The 14,599-nt window shown below is 39.1% G+C and overlaps 1 protein-coding gene across 2 annotated transcripts in view; it reads left to right on the forward strand.

The window, feature by feature from the left end:
* Positions 1 to 14,599, forward strand: part of FBXL17 (F-box and leucine rich repeat protein 17) — a 488,270-nt gene that overhangs the window by 457,516 nt on the left and 16,155 nt on the right. For both annotated transcript variants that reach the window (XM_082621243.1, XM_082621244.1), the window contains one exon: positions 8,358 to 8,500. In XM_082621243.1, coding sequence (XP_082477369.1) covers positions 8,358 to 8,500 — 143 coding nt within the window. The remainder of the gene's footprint in view (positions 1 to 8,357; positions 8,501 to 14,599) is intronic.

The following is a 14,599-nucleotide window of genomic DNA, read 5'->3' on the forward strand; positions in this document are numbered from 1 at the left end:
GAATAGTAGTGACTGGAGTCGGGGATGAGGGTGCTTTAGGGGTGCTAGTCATGCTCTGTTTCTCAGTCCAGATACTGTTACACAGCTATGTTAACTTTGTCAAAATTCATCAAGTTGTACCTTGAGGATTTGTGTAATTTTCTACCTTTATGTTATACTTCCAAAAACTATATTAAAACTATAAAAAATGAGTGACACTTGATTTTCAGAGATTCAGGGGTCCTAGGAAAACACTCTCCATGTTCACCGCTTCAAAGATTTTACAGTCTTGGGGAAGACGGGCATTTTGATAAATAATTCTAATATGAAACGAACTCTGATAAGTGCAGCATTAGAAATATAAGTAAGTGCAGTGAAATAAAGAAAAATATTTACAAAAAAGCACAACTTGGAAAAATGTAAGGTGTAGTCACTGTTGGGTTTGCTACATAATAATGGGAGGAACAGAATAATGTTTAAAAGTGGAATTAAAGCTATAAATAAGAAATAAAGGGATTAAAAGCATTGGATTATGTACAAGAAGTCGTAACTGTTTGAGAGGCAAAGTTGTTTTAAAATATCAGAACACATAAGTTATTTATATCCTTAAAAATGAGTTCTTTTGTTTTTAGTTGACTGACTTTGCTGGAGTTGTAGGTTACTCTGTTCCAGTGGTTCTCAGCCTTGACTTCACATTGGGATCACAGGAGCTTTTATAGCTTCTCCTGAATCAGAATCTCCAGGGGTGAGACTCGGGCATCTGTACTTTTTTTAGGCACCTGTGATTCTCCTGAACTGCCAGGGTTAGGAGCCACTGCTGTAGTCCCTGCGGGGTAGAGGGAGCCTTTGCAGGGACCATGATGCAATAACAAGTGTCTCTGAAAGCGCCGTTCCTTTGTTTTGGGGGCTTCTGTGGCTTCCACAAAGAAGAGCACTTTTCCTATTTATCTCTCTGTATCCGTGCCAAGAAATTTCTTTGCAAATGGCTTTTATCCAAGTATTACATGAAAGATGTTAATCCTACTGTTAAATTTTAACCCTGATTCTTTCATGCACTAGGGCATTTCTTCTGATTTTATTACAGGTACATAGATCTACAGCAGATGATAGAACTGGAAAGGACAAAATGGCACATGCAGGTCACTTGTTAGTGCACTCATATGACTAATCTTTCTTCTATGAGGAAAAAATGTATTTTTAGTCCTAACATTTATATATCAGATCTTACAGTGTAAAAATAATACCTGCTTTCACTTAGAAAATTTTAATCCTCTACTTAGTTCGTTCACTTGGTATCTCTTATTAACTTATCCATGTTTTTTTTTTCTTTGCTTTCAAACAATTTTAGAATTACAGACAAGTTGCAAAAATAGTAGAGAGTTCATGTATACTCTTCATCCAGCTACCTCTAATGTTGACGACATATAACCACAGTACAGTTATCAAACTAGGAAATTAACTTGAAACAACGAGATTAACTAAGCTACAAATCTTACTTGAATTTCACCAGGTTTTTCCCTAATTTCCTTGTCTGGTCCAGGATTCAATCCAGCATCCCACATTGTATTTAGTTGTCATGTCTCCTCAGGCTCCTCTAATCTGTGACACTTCCTCATTCTTTTCTTATACTCCATTATCTTGACTCTTTTGATGAGTACTGGTGAATTATTTATAGAATGTTTCTCACTTTGGGTTTGTGTGGTGTTTTCTTATGAGTAGATTGAAATTATTCATTTTGGTGAGAATACTGCAGAAGTGATCAGGCGATACAGTATACCTCTATATGTTATTACTGGTGATGTTAACCTTGATCATTTGGGTAAGGTGGTGTCTGCTGGGTCTCTCCACTATAAAGTTACAATTTTCGGTAGTTGATAAATATCTTTGGCACTATACCAATATTCTGTTTCACCTCAAACTTTCACTCGCTGATTTGAGCATCCATTTGGTGGATCTTGCCTGCAATAATTATTACTCTAGTCTTCGCCTGATAATGTTTTTTTTTATTTCCCTCATTCCTTATACATTTATTAATTGGAATTCTTCTGTAAGGTGCCCTTCCTTGGCTACTTTTTTTATTTATATCAGTGTGAATCTGTGAATGCTTATTCATTTTTCTGAATTATAATCCAGTACTATCATTATTTATTTTGCTGCTCAAATTGTTCCAGCTGTGGCCACTGGTAGCTCTTTCTGATTGGATCCTCTGTCTTTCTGATGTACCCTCACTCTTTTTTAAGCACTTCTTTTTTATACAATCACAAGATATCCCAGAATCATCGTCTATTTTCCCAGCCCCAGTTCTGGAATCAACCATTTTTCTAAGAAGCCCTGATTTCTTTTATTCACTTTACTGGAGAATATGATACTTAAAAACTAAGATCTGGGTGCTAGTAGATCATTGCTACTGGGGTATCCTTGCTCTGAGTTCCTCTCAGCAGAAAGAGCTAAGAAATGTAGGTATGTATACTAAGCCATGCATGCATGCACATACATCATATTTATTATTTCTACATGTATTTTTCTATAATGCGTGTATAAAACACCATGAGTTCATTCTAATATCTCTGATTCCAGTTCAATACCACAAGGTTCATTATAAGCCTCCCCCCTTTTCTTATTTGTAACTTCTTTCCCTAACAGTGAAAAGACTGGCTCTCATTATTTATAATCCTAGATTATGCGTAAAGTAGTTACTGAATTGCTAACTCACACCCCTGTGAGAAATAGATTTCCTTACTAGAGTGCAGTATTTGCTGACAGTTCTTTTTGGTTTTCACTTTACAATATCCAGTCAAAATCATGTTTTCCGAAGCCACTTAATTCTTAATTCCCATCCCCTTTGGTGTGGTTCTATTATTTGTTGGGGCCATGTTGTTCATTTGTAACACAGTTAGGTTCATTTGTTACTGTTGGTATTCCACTTGGGGTTCCCCATCCTGGCTGGTTTAAATTTTTAATTTGGGGAAGTATGTAAAGCATTACTGTGGCTCAGAGAGTCAAAGCTCTAGGCAAAGAGAGAGTCTAAGAAGTGTTTGTCCCCCTCACTCGCCCACCCTCACCTCCACATTCCATGCCCCCTTCTTTTCTCCCCTTTCCCACCAACCCCCTATAGTTAAACAGTCTCTGTAGTTTCTGGTGTGTCTTTCCCATATTCTTTTTTCACAAGTGAGCAGATTCATGTTTTTGTTTTTGATTATTTTTTTAATTGCATTGTCTTTTGGATGGTGGTAGCACATCATGTAAACTCTTTTTTGCACTTTGGTTTTTTCACTGAATGATTTGGAAGCTCCTAGTGATCTTCCCCCATTAATTTTTTTTAAAGCTGCATAGTGTTCAACTGTGAGGATGTAGCATAGTTTATTTAACCACTCTCCTATGTATGGGCATTAGGGGCTGTTTCCATTATTTTGCAATTACAATCAACGCTTTAATGAGTAAACTTGTATGTGTATAATTTTGTATAATTAGAAGTATATTTTCAGGATAGATTCCTAGAAATGGAGTTTCTTCGTCAAAATTAACTACGTATATGCTCATGTCTTTCAGTCACTCTGTATGCCTATGGAAACACCTTTTAGTGGGTTAATGTATATCCTTGATCATCATATGTTTCTGAATTACAGCTTTGAATTTTTGTAACTTTTTAAAATTTAACTTTATTAGTTACACTTAGCACATTAAGAAGTGCATTAAAATGGCATTGGGATAAGGAATTAGTCTTGCATAATTTATCCCTTTTCAAGGCTTAATAAATACCATTATAATGTGTCAACAGCCCCTAGTGAAGATAGTAATCATACATTCCATTTACAGCCGTATCATCCCAGGTGCAGTCTGTAAGTTTGTGGTCACCGATGGAGAGCAGGCAGTTCAAGAACTCTAGCAGTGACATAATGACTAAGTATTTATATAATGGTCCCATTTGCCCAGAGCTTCTTATTTTTCAAAACTCTTCCAAGTCTTTTCATTTTCAATCAACTGCACCACTGTAGAATGGCGTGGGAAAATATCGAATAAATCAGTATTTTATTTATGTAGTACATTTATGTAGTGTGAAGTCCCTTACATGTATTATCTCATATGAACCTCAGACCAACCCTATGAAGTAGACAGGACATATAGTCACCATCGCTATTGTGCAGGTGAGGAAGCTGAGACTCAGGAAAGTTAAATGTCATCCTGAGGTCAACATCTACTAAGTAGTGAGGCTGGAAATGAATTTGAGACTCTACCACAGCTAGCTCATGAAAAACAATAAAAAAATATATCCAAAGGTAGGATATATTCACAGAGAGGTAAATTACTCAGTATATATTTCGGGATTTAAAGACACTCTTGGACCCTGTTTTATAGTCACAGGGTGATACTTGGCTACCTGGCTACCTATGAGCAGTAGTGTTTAAATTTTGAGTGGAGCTAAAGGGAAATACATTCTGAACATACACAGGCTCCTCTACCACCCTGGATGCTGCTGCTGTGAAAAAATGAGCCCTGGCTTTGAAGCCAAACTATCTCCATTTGCACCCTAGTTTTGCCACTTAATAGGCATGGAGCCTTGGTGAGGTATTTAACCTTAGTTTTCTTACCTCTACCATGGATATTGTTTTTGCAGTGCTGTTGGAGGGATGAAAAGTAACTTCACCAGGAAGACTCTCCCTGGTGCCATGTAAATGTCATTCTTACAATGATCATTCCATTTCCTTCAAAGCACTTGTTACAATTTAGAATTATATATACTTTTGTGTCCACTTCACATCTCTCTCTTCTTCTAGAATATGGGCTTCATGACATCAAGGACTCTGCTTATTTTTGCTACTCCGTGTATGTCTTATGCCAACCCCAGTGCTACTAATCATGGAATGAATATTTCTGGAATAAATCTGCCACTTCCTTGTACTCGTTTTTATTTCAGCCACACGGAATGACCTGCAGCTCCCCAGTCCTTTCACATCTCTCTGCCCTTACATATGCTATTTCCTTAGCCCACCATAGTCACGCCTTTGTTTTTCTGGAGAATCCTTAGTCATCCCTCAAGACCTAGCTTAACTCTTCCATGAGGGCTCCCGTGATCTCTCTCCTCCCCTGAAGAGTGAGGGGCTCGCATGCCCCTTGGCATGCCTCTATAATAGACCTAACCACATTTTAGTCATTGGCATGTTCAACTAATATTTTTAAGAACTGATTCTGTACCAGGTGTATGCTAGATGCTGGGGATACAACAGTGAATAGGAAATCCGTCATTCTAATGGGAGAAGTGAGGTGCAAAAAAAGTACATAACTGAACAAATAAATAGTAACTTTTCCGATATCAGAAAATGACAGGGCGATCGGTTCTGAGAAGCTGACCTTTGACTCAAGATCTGAAAAGTGAGAAGTTAGGGATGGGAAGAGATGGGGGATGAGCATTGTGTTGTGACTGTTTACTTGGTTGTTCCTCATTTCCACCCAACCGTCCCTCCCCCCGCCATCCCCACTGAACTGACCTCTGAGCTCTGTGAACCTTTCTGTCCCTGTGACCGAGCACAGGCCAGGTGTGTCACACCACAGTTCCATACGCTGGCAGTGCAGCATGTTGGAATTGCCAGGTGCCTGGGCCCATGATTCTGAACTAGTAGATCTAATGTGCAGCCAGGACTGAGAGCCGGCTCTCAGCTTACTTATCTACTCCCCACTTACTATCTTGTGATACCAGGAAAGGTGTTCCATCATTCTGTGACTCAGTTTCCTGATCTTTAAAATGGAACTACCAATAAGACTTTGTAAGGTTGCTGTGAGGATTAAATGAGATAATGCACCTAAAATTCTTAGCCCAATGCTTAGCACATGGATAGTCAATAAGTATTGGAGAGAAATGCTCTAGGGTGAGTGTTCGTGAGGTGTTTGTTGAGTAAATGAATGAGTTAAGGAAAAATAAAATTTAATTCTTCAGTAAATAGAACTATGGCAAAACAAAAACAATACCTTGATTTATCTTCAGTTGTCTTATTTACTGTTTGTTTTAATTTGGACAAGAAAGAAAAAAAAAGGAAAATACCAAACACTAGTGATTTTAGCATCTGGACTTAGTAGCTGTTAACTCTTCATTTGCTTATCAAGCAGCCTCTGGAAACTCCGCAGATCACTTGATTTACTGTTTTCTGGATAGTGCAGGGCTTTCACATTCTAGTCTCAAACCTCAGTAAAAATACCCTATCCACTAATGTGAAGTCATCCTGCATCTTGTGCTCCATCTTTTGAAATCACAGTTTGAGCACTTTGTATTGAAAGGAATTTCTTTTTGCACCTTCTACTTCTTTTATCATATAAGATCCTCAGGATATCATAACCAATGAAATTTACGACAATATCAGAGAGAACAATAGTTTTCTTAGGTCAGGAACACCGATGGGATTAACCTGGGATATTGCTTATACTACACGAAAATATCACTCAGACCATTCAGCAAACCTTTGCAGATTTCCCCTGCCCCGCCCCACCTCCTTGGAAAACTAAATGCCAAAATAGCATGTGCACAGATGAGAACATCAACAAATTGATAACATGAGGAACTTCCAGGAATTTTTTTCTTCCTTTATAGCATTTTCACTGGAAAACACTGGGATCATGATTATTGTTTTTATAAACTTTAAATATCTGGCTACTTCGGAGTGCTTTGATACTTGAATGCATGGGCATGAGTTTTCTAGTTAAAAAAAATTACTTAGGGCCTCCCTGGTGGCGCAGTGGTTGAGAGTCCGCCTGCCGATGCAGGGGATACGGGTTCGTGCCCCGGTCTGGGAGGATCCCATATGCCGCGGAGCGGCTGGGCCCGTGAGCCATGGCCGCTGGGCCTGCGCATCCGGAGCCTGTGCTCCGCAACGGGAGAGGCCACAACAGTGAGAGGCCCGCATACCGCAAAAAGAAAAAAAAAAAAAAAAATTACTTAGGTAATTAGCAAAGAGATCTTGCCAAGTGTTTTTTTTCTGCAAGCTATAAGTAAGTCAGAAAGAGAAAAACAAATATCATATATTAACGCATATATGTGGAATCCAGAAGAATGGTACAAATGAACCAGCTTGCAAGGCAGAAATAGAGACATAGATGTAGAGAACAAACGTATGGACACCAAGGGGGGAAAGCGGGGGTGGAGGCGGGGTGGGGTGGTGGGATGAACTGGGAGATTGGGATTGACATATATACACTGATATGTATAAAATAGATAACTAATAAGAACCTGCTGTATAAAAAAAATTAAAGTGAAAAAAGTTAATGTTTATTTACATGAGTAATTCACTCTGCTCTTATCAATCTAATCAATTGGAAAATATCATCTGCTTTTAATGTCACAGAAACCAACTCATCCTATCTTAGAATGAGGAAATAATTAGCAAACAATTTATTATTCCTTTTTAACGTTTTTGGCATTGTTTTCAGGGTTTTCATTTGCAAACCAATGCACCGTAAATTTTTCTGGCTGGAGGTATTGAAATCTGTTTTCCTGTGCTGCAAAGGTAGAAGTGTGCACGTCTATTTAATCAGAAGTCTGTAGCAAAGAGCCAAATTCACCGACTGGTTGCTCTGACAGGGAGATGGGTTATGGAGCTTTGCAGTGATAAGTAATACACATCATAGATTGTGGGCTAAGCATCTGCACGTCAGTAGTGGTACAGTGCTAAACAGTCAAGAAGACTAGAGATGCTGTCGTAATGTTCAGATGACAGGCTTCATTTCATATGTTAATAGAAGGAAGACTTTTGATATGGTGAGGAAATTCCCCATAACAAATGCATTCCCTTTATTGTGCTCTAGCATAGCACCAATTAAATTCAGCTGTATGTATAATGTACGTTTAATTCCTAGCGGTCCCAAGAAGGACTAACGTGAAAAATATTATATACTCTTACATTTTACAGATCATGAACAGATGTAAAAAAATGCCAATTGGTAAAGAAATTCATATGCAGTATAACACACCTCAAAATGGTGTTTACATGGGTTCTTCTTTTTTTTAATTATTAAAGTTATCTTGGGTAAAATTTAATTACTGCTTAGGGTTTTCTGTAACGTTATATGTGTAATTCATTTTAATTTATGCCTTCTGCAGATACGAATGTTTGGAAGTACAGGTAACCTTGTAATGAGTAAAACTGATAAAATGTTGTGTTCCAATGAAAGGGAAATTATGGCATGATTATTCACTTTGTGAAAGGGTTTGTCATAGAGCAAGCTTTCCTAAAGCATTTTAAATTGAATTTCGTTTACAAAACATTCATTTACACACAACATTTCAGGAACAAATTTAGTGAGGAAATGAGAGAAATAGTCATAATGAGATAGAGATCCCTTACCCTGCTAACATTTATGCTTGCTTTCTTCCCCTTTGTCCCTCCCTGCAGCACTGATAGCCATTGGGCGATACAGCATGACAATAGAGACTGTGGATGTTGGATGGTGTAAAGAAATTACAGACCAAGGAGCCACCCTGATTGCACAGAGCAGCAAGTCTCTAAGATATTTGGGACTGATGAGATGCGATAAAGTAAGAGTTGCCTATCAAGTTTCTTTTCTACATATCACTGTAGTTAATAGCTTGATATTATATTCTTCCTCTCTTCCTATATATATATATGTTTGTATACACATATGTGCATATACCATTACACTGTAAGTTGCCTGGTTTTCTAAACTTATCTGAGATTATTTTTGAATTTCTCTGTTTAAAAATGAATTTCGTGCTTATGCAGAAAGAAAAAACAATCATACACACGCTCAGCTTAGATTTTGGCTTCCTATCCATAAGTCTATGGACCACAATTAAAAATGTTTCCATGGCACACTGCAATGTGCACGGTCTAACAGTAAAATTTTGTTCTGGGTTCCAAGTTTCCTACAACAGTAAGATGGAAAGCACAGTGCCAAATTTTTTTGTCGCAATCTGAAGTGTGTGATTTCAGTGCTCAACATCTATGTATTCTGGCCATTTGGGGGCAAGAAAGGGCCAGTGAGGGAACGTTATGTGGGAATTTGCCTCTCTCCACGTTTCAGGCGCCACTTCTCGCACATGATGAGAAACAGTCCCAGGGGCCCCACGGGAGGTCAGTGGAGCTGGCCAGAGACGTGAGCATGAGTTTGAGAAATTGTGCTGCATTTACTAAAGATGATCAAAACCTGAATTGATAACCAGGCATTAGAGAGGTGCCTTCCCCTTTGTCGCTTTTATGTTTTCCCCTATAACAAGTCTAGGAAGTAATCATTTGTACTGTGAAGGGGAGAAAATAGAGGCTCAGAAAGACCAGGCACTGGCCCAAGGCCACTCCTCCAAGACTTTACCCCAGATCTTCAAGTCTGTGTCCAGTGCCTGTGGCAAACCCTGGGGGCTATCTCCAGGCAAGGGGATGCTTCCTTGGAAAAGACCCACCTCAGATACTTGCTCCAAAAGTGCTGGCATCATGTAATGATTTACACATGTGTGCTACTTTTACAATTGGTGATTAGGGACAAATCTAGCAAATCCAACAAATGAGAGTGAAACTAAAAATGTATGCCTCTCGAAGGACATGCATTTTCTAAATGTAGCAAATCTGGAGGCAAATAAGAAGAATGGTCCAAGATCTTTGTCATTTTTGTTAATTGACCTAGTTCTTTTCTCCATATGCTTTACAATCCCAACTTATACTAGGCTTTTGCCAGTTAGTTATGTTTAGAGAGATTTTATTATATATTCTAAGCCCAGCCTAGAAACCGACTGACTTTGTCACTAAGCAACAGCAGAGACCCAGGGGTTGCAAGTCTCCCTCAGATTTCACTACTAACTAACCTAACACTGCTACTAACCCTGTCACTTTAAAATGACTTCTTTTAAAACAGATAAAAGGGGCCACAGTAGGCAGAGTGTTCTAGAAACACTAAACAGTGACAGCAGAGCTTCTCAGCTTCACCAGAAGGAATTGCTACATGAGAACTACCTAAGCAAGGATGCCAAAATGTATGCATTCAAAATGTATCTTTGTAGCCACAACCATCCTCAGAAGTCACCATGTTTCTAGTCCATACTCTTTAGATTTGTTGAGATCAGCTTCACCTTCAGAGATGAATTGTAGAAATTTGTGTTCCAGTTAGTGCAGAAGATTATTCCAGACATATTTGCTGACCAGCATTTTGCCAATTTGCAGTTAGCTAATGGATCCTTTTCTACCTAAATGCAAATTAGTCCAAAATGGGATCAGAAGGCGGTTTCGATGAGCAATATTCCTGAGGGTTTTAGCCCTTTCCTCAGATGGCCTCTGAATCCTTTCTCCAACCAGCCTGCTGCTCGGAGAGCCCGTTGGCTCTCGCACCCAGCCGTCCGACCACAGCCTGGTGCAGCATGGCCCAGCCCTGCCATATGGCATCCTCAGACTTAAGGCAGCTCAGGGCCAAACACGGGAAGTTCTGTTAGGACGGAAGAAGTTTCCAAACCACACACACAGTGCACGTAAAGCCTTGCGCTTAAAAGCCTACGGGTTGATTTAGTTGGTTGGAGATCTAGCGTGAGTAGCTCTTCTGTCTTTGACATTTGTATTATGCTGTCTGTCTCCAGATTTTAAAGTTATCAAGATTCAAAGGAAGATATGAGTAGCAAAGAAAAGAAGTTAGTAGTAGCCGAGGACATGGACACAGTCAGAGTTCAGGTTCAGATCTGGGCTCTGCACTTAGTTGTGTCATCTTGGGCAGTTATTTAACCTCTCTGTTTCGTCGTTTACTATGAGGATGATAATCGTGGAAATGCTACGAGCATTTAAATGAGTGAACATATATCAAGCCCTTAGAGTAAAGCTTGTTATATATAAAATGCTCAGTGTTAATGATTATTCTTATCATCATCATTATATTAACCTGTGTTTTGATATTTGAATTTCCAAATGAGAAAAAAAACTGTATTGCCCGCCATTTTGAAAGGAAATTTTAAAAAAGAAGAAAGAAATGAACTCAGATTAAAGAAGATGTTGCTCTTTTACTTTTTTCTCACTTAAATTTAAGATTATTATTTTCGACATAAATATATCAATAGTTACATTTTCAACACACTTTACGAAGGAAAACTAATGCCTCTGTGGGACAGTGTATTTGGAATCAACTTACTGATCCAGGCATAATGCTGAAGAAAGATTTGGCAGTGGGAGAAAAGGGTGGGTTGAAGATAAAACAATTCAAATAGGTAAGGAAACAAAAAGAAAGTATTAAGGAGAATAATGGAGATGTGGCTCCCTGGTGGTCTAGTGGCTAGGATAAGAAAAATAATGGAGAAAGAATAGAAGAACAGAAACAGGAAACAGTGAAATTACGATTAGGATACAGAGACAAAGAGCCACTGTCTGCCTCACGGTATCATCTGTGCCAACAAAGAATTAAAGAACAAAATTAATTTGGATCTATTACTCTTCTCCCTGTACCTTAACCTAATCTGCTAACCACTAAAAACTTGTTCATTTGAGTTCTCTTTCCCCTCTGCACACCACCTGGAGCTAAAGGAAGGGGCAAGAGACCTCACTGGTTTCTACAACTAGCCCCCTTGTCAGGCATGTTGCCAATGGGATCCCTGCATTGGAGAGAGATGGGGTTTGTGATATCTGTGTGTCCCAGGGTTCGTGTCCTGCAATTCTGGGGTTCTCAGAAATATTGAAGGCTAATCATATTTTCTTTCATTTGGGGCCACTTATATTTGATTTGGAAGCTATACCAAATGTCTGCTTTTTTCCTCACTTGAGCTTCTGAAGAATTAAATAACGAAATGCATTGTATTTGTTGTAGGAAAAAAAAGTGTTTTTCCTCTGTTTCTTTTTCTCCCATTTTCATTAGGTAGACAAAGAACAGATAAGAAACATTAAATGTATGCTTTGCAGATGAAAGCAACATGTATATAGATTATCAGTCAGGGTCTAAGCTAAACAGCAGTAAATTTGGCTGCAACATTGGTGACTCCTAGGAAGGAGTCCTCCAGCGGTTAGACAAATGCAGTGTTCCCCACACACTTGTAAAATTAGGAAGCGCATTAAGAAGCCCCTGTTTGAGTAGCTTTTCCAATTGCTGGATGGATAAGCACGTTAGAGGCATTACTTTCAGTTTTGAAGCCGACGCCACTTAATCTCCTAAACTTTAGTGCATTGTAAGAACCCAGAGAAGAAAACGCTGTGTGAGACAGCTTTGATGAATTGGGGTGAACTTATATTCTTAAAGACTGTTCAAAGGCTTACTTGACCTTGGGAATTAGAGTTGACCCGAAATCACCTATCAACTTAACACGCATTTATTTGGTGATTTAGTTAAAACTACTTGTATAACCAACGGGACTGTCTAATAAGAGCAGTATGTTTTTTCTGCTTTCCACAATTACAGACAGTCAGTGGCTTTGGTCATAGAAATCATTTTCACAACTTCAGTGAATTCTAGATTCTATACAGATCTGTTTCTTCTACTAATATGATATTTTTCTCACTTCTTACATGGCAGTTTGGATGGAGAACAAAACTAAAAAGGACAAAAAGAAAAAAAAATTCCTGGGAAAGCTGTAGGGCAAATGGAAATGCAATGTTCAATGTTAACGAAAAATGTTTGGGGTAACAGCGTTGATGAAAAGGGAGGAAGCCCAGTGGCATGGTATTGGCTGAGAAACCAGACCTCACCAGAGGCAGCCTGGCTGGTTTGGGAAACCTCAGTGATAAAATGTCACGGTGGAAACCTCTGCAGCAAGTGTTAATACAGAAGTTTGGAGACAGAGGGCCTGAATTATGAGCAGCAAATAGCATCATAAATGTAACAATTCTCAAATGCCAAACCCTTGTGAAAAGCAGTTGGATGAAGAAGTGCTGGAGCTTTTAAAAGCTCCCTTTCACTTTCTACTTTTTTTTTTTAACTTCATGCAGAACTAATTTTATACACTGTTCGTTTGATTTGAAAATGCCAGCGTCTGGGGTATCATCAAAGAGCGTTATTGAGGGAGCCACTCTTGGCAAAGCATTTTGCTTAAAATGCTTATTAGTTCTTATGTTTCTGCGGAGTTGTCAATAGGAAGGAGAAAGGGTACCTTGATTTACCTAACTGCGTTCCTCTGCCTTTGCCCAGAGCAGGTAGCAGCCCTTCTGCTGGGAAGCTACCTCTCCTTGGCCTGTAGAGACGCCAGGAGGGCTGTGGGGGACACATTACTTAAGGAATAGACATAAATAGATTTTGAAAGGTCCACGCCAATGTCCTATGACCAAAGCCTCTTGGAATTTCTTTGATTTCTAGTTGACATAAATTAGAATTACACAGGCGTGAAGAGTCCACCCAGAAAAGATCAGAGAGGCTGCTGGGGGAGGAGATCACCTCTGTGTGATCCTATTGACTATCCAGCTGCCTTCAGGCCAGGGGCCTCTGTGGAGGCTGACTATTATTGATCCACACCATGGAAATAATCAAATTAATTCATTTCTCATCAAACTGCCACTGCCAAGACCTTTCTCCTCACCTGGCCTAATTCCTGAAGTACTTAGTGGAGGAATGAAACATGATTTTTTTTCATAAGAAAAGATTTCTTCAGGTCATAAGGAATCCTTGTTTTTGCACAGAGTTCCTCATTGAAATGGTAGAGAGATTGAATCAAGTCAATGAGAAGTCAATACAGAAAGCAAGTAATAGCAACCAGTCAGCTCTTTAAAGCCAGGAATCTGCTTTGCAACCTTAAAATCTCAAGGGCCAAGTTTTATGTGCCCATTTTAATGTAAAAATATTCAGGAAGAATTGACCACTGCATTTTTCAGGAAGTAATTATGGCAAGAGAAAGCCTCAACAACGTAAAGATTTCTGTGGGGAAAATGGAGTTTTTATCAGCTTGTTTAGGAATCATGAGCAGGAAAACCCTATGGGGAAAATAATATAGGACTCTGTAACTAATATACAGAACTAACTGGAAAAATCAGTTTAAGGCAATAATAATTTGTGGGGCACTGTGTCTAGGACTGTTTGGGTAGCAATTCAGCCATGAAACAAAGTGCGTACCTGCAGGGACTCCCCTCTCCCCACAATGTATCCACAGCTGTTTCCAGATTGCCCATGGCCAAAATTGAATATTGCAAAGTACGCCTTATCAAAGAAAATAAAGTGAAAAAAACAAAACAAAACTTTCTCTCCTAATAAGACAGGAGTGGTCTGACTGTATCAGATCGTGCAGTCCTATAGATCATGGGAGACAATAACCACTGCCCTAACAGCCCCCAATGCCATGCGTGCCAAGAGAAAGGGGAGATGAAAAATGGGGAGAGAGTATGGCTGGGGCTCTGAAATCTGCACTTAAGTCCTTCACTTGAAGTATCAGCATCTTGTTCCTTTTGCTGATAAAACAGTTTCTTCCAGTGATTTCCGCACAGGAATACTTTAAAACACATTTTTACAACCCTCTCCTGATTATTGCTGGTAATTGAAACAGGGAAAAACACATCAGCTGAAATTCAGAGGTTATCTCTCAACCTCATTTTAGCTAAGTTCCCATCACTTCTTCTTCCAGCCCTCCTCACCTAAACTTCTACGAAGTGGTAACTGAAAGGCCTTTCCTGTATTTAAGTAATAAAGCAAGAGACACTGGTGTGGAGCTTTATGACAGAGGTTAAATTGGTGAGCACTA

This window comes from Mesoplodon mirus (genome assembly GCF_964341445.2).
Source record: "Mesoplodon mirus genome assembly, chromosome: 5".
Classification (NCBI taxonomy): domain Eukaryota; kingdom Metazoa; phylum Chordata; class Mammalia; order Artiodactyla; family Ziphiidae; genus Mesoplodon; species Mesoplodon mirus.